Source organism: Poecilia latipinna, unplaced genomic scaffold (assembly GCF_001443285.1).
Source record: "Poecilia latipinna isolate Pla-1442-1.1 unplaced genomic scaffold, P_latipinna-1.0 Scaffold47, whole genome shotgun sequence".
NCBI classification, from domain to species: Eukaryota; Metazoa; Chordata; class Actinopteri; order Cyprinodontiformes; family Poeciliidae; genus Poecilia; species Poecilia latipinna.
The window spans coordinates 77,365-83,377 of NW_015112663.1; the positions used below are offsets into that span (position 1 = coordinate 77,365).

Sequence of the window (6,013 nt, forward strand, 5' to 3'; positions counted from 1 at the left end):
TATATATATATATAATCATGTCCTCCATTTGCTGTTGTAATTCCACTAGACTACAGGTTACCGAATTGGCAGAGGACACTGTGGGTCCCGCTCCACTCAATACTCTTTAATGGACCATGCTGCTGTGATCAGCCAATGACAGGAACGGCGGGGAAACACTACAGAGAGAGCGCCACTGGCAGCATGAACACAGCCAGCCAATGTGCGGGAGGGACGGGGCAGAGGAAAGGGGAGGGGAGGTCCGAGGCTACGGGAGAAACTGAGGTAGAGGGCGGAGTTTCTCCCTGAGCGCGCCTGCATTCGTGTGTTTCCTCACTCACCCCTCCTCTTTTCATCCTCCCCCACCCCCACCTCTGCTGCCCCTCTCCTCCCCCCACCCCCCTCCCCGTCCTCCTCCTCCTCCTCCTCCTGCTGCTGCTCTCATCGAGCCTGCCCGCCCCTGAGTCTGGAGCAGCAGCAGCGGTGGAAGCCTCACTGCCTCTCCTCGCCTCACCAGTGCGGGAACCACAGCAGCAGGAGAGCAGAATGGATACGGAAGGGAGCCAGAGCAGCCTGTCCTCCGGCACGGACAACTCCCCCCACGACCCCTGGTAAACGAGCCGGTCCGGAGCACCGCCGCTTTTGCTTTTTCTGGACCCGTTTTTGAGTTCACCTTGGACTTTAGTGGAGTTCCGCGCCGAGACAAAAGACGAGCACGCTGCGTGTGTGCGTGTGTGTCTGTGTGGGTCTTTCTCTCTCTCTCCCCCTCTCTCTCTCTCTCTCTCTCTGAATGTGTGTGTATGTGTGTGTGGGATGGATCCACTCACCGGAGGAGACACAGACGCACCGCTTCTTTCCGCCTGCCTGCCTCCCTTCCTCCTCATCCTTCTTGTTTGTTTATTTCTCGCGGTGTTCCTCCAAATGGCCACGCTGCAACTTCTCCATCATCCCTGTCTTTTATTATCACCATTATTATTTATTCCTCCTCCTCTGGGGGATTATAACGGCCCGGCCGGCCGATGGGTGACTTCGCAACATGGCCGATGCTTTCTTCTTTACTTTACTGATGCTAGATTACACAGAGAAACCCTCCAGATTTGCTCATAAATGTGCTGGGGAAGAGGCGCTTTGTGCTGTGTGACTTACATGCGGCTTGTGTTTCTCTCATTCAGCAAAATGTTCATCGGGGGTCTGAGTTGGCAGACAACACAAGGTGAGCTGTCCCGCACTCTACTTTAACACTGTCTGGATGAAACAACCTCCCCTCTCTCCCTCCCTCTCTCTCTGTGAAAACGCGCAGCTTCCATGCTTCTTGAAGTTGCACAGAAAACCCGTGTACAGTTCAAACACAGAAAGGCTGCTGTTCACCGAGGATCAGCTCTCAGGATTTAAGACTTGCAGAGACGCAGGAGATTAACACTGGAAATCGTGCACACATACAACTAGACTTGTCTGCCTGTCCCCCCCCCCCCGCCCCCCTTCAACCTCCCTCACTCCCTCTTCTTCTTTTTTTCTTTCCCCCCTCCCGCATGTGCGCTCGTTTGCGCAGTTAATAACAGAGGATTTCACCTCTATTAACAATAAATACGCGCATGATAAAAGTTATCGATTATTCGGAGGCAAAGCCGAAGTTGTGCGCCTGCTTATTCCCACGCTCCTGTTGTTGTTTGCGTCTCATCGTTCGCATTTATTCTAGGAGACACGCATGCTCACAGTTTATTCTAGTTAGCCGTGTTATTATCCCACAGATGCTGCTGCTCTAAACCTGCAATCTTGTTTTTTTTTTTTTCTTTTTTTTTTGTGGCCTTCGCTGTAATCTGGGAGGTCTGGAGGGACGCAAACACAACGTGGTCCACCCCGACCCCATTGTTTCTCTCCGGCCACCCCAGCAACACATGCGTGTGTGTGTGTGTGTGTGTGTGTGTGTGTATGTGTGTGGGGAGGGTGTCTGCAGGGAGAACTTGTCCCCCTTCCTGAGTTTATTTAATAGTTTGCTGTCCTCGTTGTCTTCCGCAGAAGGCTTGAGAGAGTACTTCTGCAAATTTGGCGAGGTGAAGGAGTGCATGGTGATGCGGGATCCCGTTACCAAGCGGTCGAGGTAAGAGGGAAAGGAGGCGTGTGCGCCCCGCCGTCCTATCACTGGATGCCTCATGCCTGCTTTCGACGCTTATTCTCCAGGGGCGTCCCTAGAAAGTTTTTGGACGGGGGTGACCACCGATAGGTCATTTTCTGCGGCTAGTTGATGCAAAATACGTAACATAGTTTTATTTAAATCTATATCTACATGCAGAGTTGGGTAGTAACTGGTTACGTTTACTTGATGTACTTGTGGGAGTATTTTTCTTACTATGCTGAACTTTTTTTACTTTCACTTGAGTGGTTTTATTATGAAGTATCGCTACTCTGACTTGACTAAAATTTCTGGATACTTGTAAGTAACTTCACTGGATGAAGAAGAAGAAGAAGAAGCTTGTTTTAACTCAGAAACTCACCAGACACAGACTCGCACCTGCAGTTTCTGTTAACGTTTCATACGTTTTCTACTGAAAGAAATTGATTTTTGTTGTTTTGTTATTATGTTATTTGTTTGAATTATTTTGAATTTGGTCCTCAATATACCATCATATTCACATAATTTAAAATCTTGGTCCAGCCGATGATTTTTTTAAAAATATTAAACGCTTTGATCAGAACCTCAGCAGCCTTTTCACCAAATACTTTTTTTCACTTTTAAGTAATTTCTTTTTTACTTCAGCTATTTTTCACTTTTTCTTGAAGCAGTGCTACTCTTGCTTGAGTTCAGGTTTTGGGTTCTCTACCCACCTCCGTCTGTATGCAACCGTTTAAAACTGCGTGGTTTCACAGCAGCTGAAGCTTCTCATAGTTTTCCTCAGCTTTGAAGGGAATAATAGCCTGTTGCAGCACACTGCTGGTCATCTGGCTAAAAGAAGAAAGTCAACTGGCTCTCCTCCTGGCTATTGCAAAAAAAAAAGAAAGAGGCAAATTGGGCTGTTTAGGACATTTTTATTAATGTGGAAAATTCAGAATTTCCTTAGAATTTCCTTGTTCATTACATCTGAGTTACTCTATAAAGAGAAGAGCAAAAACATCTAATATCTGGGTGCTTAAAACCCAGATATTGGAACTGGATAATCCTCATTAGAGATGATTTTCTCAAATACAATTAAGCAGTTTTTTTTTTTTTTAATGTTTCTTAACTGCATCAAAACTGAAATCTCCAGATATTTTTATTATCAATTAACAACACGCCTTTGGATGCATCCTTAACTTTTGTCAGTTTATTGAAAAAAAAGAAAAATCAGATAATGGTCGCAAACATACCACCATGCATATGGGAGGATGTTGTAATCCTTTAAGTTTTGGTTTAAATTTAGCAAAACTTTGGTTTAAATTGACACAAGTATCTCTGTCAAAGAACCTGCGACACTTTACAGATCCTACATCACCATCATCACGAATCAGGAGGTCAAGGAAAACTGAACCATGAAAAGCATGATTGGTGACTCTCTGTTCAAATCACCACATTTAGCAGCTTTAGTGATTGTTACGTTGTATTGCGGTAGCAACAGTGGGAGTGATTGCTGCTAGCTGAGGCTCGTTCTCTTGCTTTGAGTTTATACTTGTAGAAAATTACCCATATAGGACCCCCCTTGGAGGGACCGCTGAGCTTCTCCACCAAAAGATGGCTGCATGTGTGAGTTTATTTCGTTCCTCTCCTCTTGCAGGGGGTTCGGCTTCGTTACATACGCAGATCAGGCCGGTGTGGAAAAGGTTTTGGCACAAAACAGACATGAATTGGATTCCAAAACGGTGAGTTTTCTACTTTAAAGCGCTTTTATGGTTGGCTGGCTTTTTCTAATCAGTATGTTTTGTTTTTTTAACATTTTTTTTAAATTATTCTTCCTGCCTCTCTGTGCATTTTGCCTCCCACTGTATGGCTTGTAAAGTTTAGGAGTGCATTTCGGAGCAGCCACCCCTTCCCTCCTCCTTCTGCTTCTCCTGTCTGCTCATTTCCCCCCTCCAAATCCCGGTTCAGGGCGCCAACATGAAAGCGTTCTTTCTTGGTCTTCATTGCCATGGTTACCTGGGGGACCTGAATGGGGTAGCGGGAGCCCCTGCTAACACCCCTCGCAGGTTTTATGCGCAGCACAGAGCGCACAGAAGTTGTTTCAGCTGAGTTTTAGGGAAGGAAAAAGTTGTTAGCGTCGAGTCCCAGCCCGGGCAGATTCAGCCTGTGAGGTCTTCTCTTCAACATGGAGAGATTTTCAGGGAATTGAGATGTTTCTATAAAGAAGAAAAAAAAAAAAACCTACACTCATGGAGCATGAAAATTCAAATGTGGGTAAATGGGACAGACACTTTGCCAGAAAGAAGGTCATGCTTGTGTTTGGTTTTATTAATAAATATCGGGGAGGGCGGGGGGGGAGGGGGAGAAAAGGCATGAGAGGACGTGTGAATCCCAGCGGCTTCCTTCTGGTGTGACTCTGAGCTGCTGACTGAGATTTGAATATCCATGAAGGTGTGAATGTTGCTGTCTTGGTCATGTAGATTGAGTGTGGGAGCCGGGACTGGGTGTGTCTTCGTCAGCTTGAACTCACACACACATACATACACACACGCAAACCCACGCATGCATGCATGCATGCATGCATGCACAATAGGATCATTTGAGAGTGAAAATTGGTGGCACAGAATGGCAGCAGAGCCCAGGGGTGGAGGAAAGGTAGAGTTGGGTGCAGTTGTTGGAGCAAGTCTGTTGCTGGGGGTGACGCCAGCCTCTGGAGACGGCGCTGTAGCAGCACAACCCAATGGGATTCATGTCTCCATAACAACTTCTCAGCTATTTTGCATTAACTTAAGGCGCTGGACCCAGTCGGGCGGCACAGCTCTGACACGGAGAGATAATGTCAAGTCATGCCAGACTTTCACTTTTTATACATCTCATTATTTCAAAGCTGCAGCTTGCAAATATTTGAAGATTTTTATTTACTTATTTATTTTCTTTTAGGGCCGTTATTAGATTTATTACAACACGCCTGTTGCTGCGTTCGCTTCAAAGTAGGCTCTGAGCAACTGAGTCATATTACCTCTTGAAACTAGGTGCTGCTGAAGTATCTGAAAGTCAGAGCCCTGTTTATGTGTGTGTGTGTGTGTGTGTGTGTGTGTGTGTACGTGTGATTTTGGAAGCTCAGCTTGGCAGGTCGCTGGTGGGGATTAGACGCTGCCCTGTTATAAACCAAAATACTTTGCCGGGATGTAACGATATGAAAACTGGAGACTCAGCAGTCAATCCAGAGATTGGAATCTACCGGTTTCCTCTCTGACCGGTTTTTATAGGCAGGTCATATACTGAAAAGCTGAGATTTTCTTTTATTTCTCATTAAAACTCCCACTATTTTTCTTTTTTTTAATTTATAAACATCAGAGAACAGAATGTTCTTTTAGGCCCCAATGTGGCATCGGCATAGGAATGTGAGGATATGAATGAACATTATGGTATCGTAAATATAGTGTCACTAATGTTTTTATCATTTGGTAAAATGTGTTAAAATATGCCTAAGATGTTATGTTTTTTCAGTTCCTCTAATTTTTCCCATTATTCGACTGATCTAAGTCAGAGGTGTTCAAGTTGTGGCTTGTGGGCCTTTTGTGGCCCATGGACTCATTTTATGTGAGTCCAAACCCATACTGCCAGTGTCTGCAGTCAAAATCTGACATAAAATAGAAAATATTAGGCAGAACCAAAGTATTTATCTTTAGTTGATTACGGTTTTTTATTTATTTTGCTTTTAGTTTAATTTCTAAGTATTTTAGGGCCACAGCTAATCAGAAACCGCTACTCAAAATCAGCCCTCGGCCCACCTGTTCTTTAAAGTTTGCAGAATACAGCAATTTTGTTTGATAAAATAGAGATCCATATATTCTTTTTTGCTGAAATTAGACCAAAAAAAAAAAAAAAAATTGTAAATCAATAAAATAGAAGACAAATGATTATCCAAAGTTAGATTATTGC

At 44.7% G+C, this 6,013-nt stretch overlaps 1 protein-coding gene and 1 long non-coding RNA gene across 3 annotated transcripts in view; one reads left to right on the forward strand and one right to left on the reverse strand.

Moving 5' to 3' along the window:
• Positions 1-418: 418 nt before the first annotated feature.
• Positions 419-6,013, forward strand: part of LOC106958188 (RNA-binding protein Musashi homolog 1-like) — a 42,275-nt gene continuing 36,680 nt past the window's right edge. The window contains exons 1-4 of one of the 2 annotated variants that reach the window (XM_015049974.1): positions 419-590; positions 1,152-1,192; positions 1,996-2,077; positions 3,726-3,810. In XM_015049974.1, the coding sequence (XP_014905460.1) occupies positions 526-590; positions 1,152-1,192; positions 1,996-2,077; positions 3,726-3,810 (273 nt within the window). In that variant the 5' untranslated portion in view covers positions 419-525. Of the gene's footprint in view, positions 591-1,151; positions 1,193-1,523; positions 1,877-1,995; positions 2,078-3,725; positions 3,811-6,013 lie in introns of those variants that run through there. The other variant, XM_015049980.1, reaches the window with a different exon arrangement.
• LOC106958218 (uncharacterized) lies at positions 3,187-3,719 on the reverse strand. The gene is made up of 2 exons (XR_001427113.1): positions 3,381-3,719; positions 3,187-3,267 (listed from the first exon to the last, which is right to left on the reverse strand). It is a non-coding gene; the product is annotated as an uncharacterized LOC106958218 (long non-coding RNA).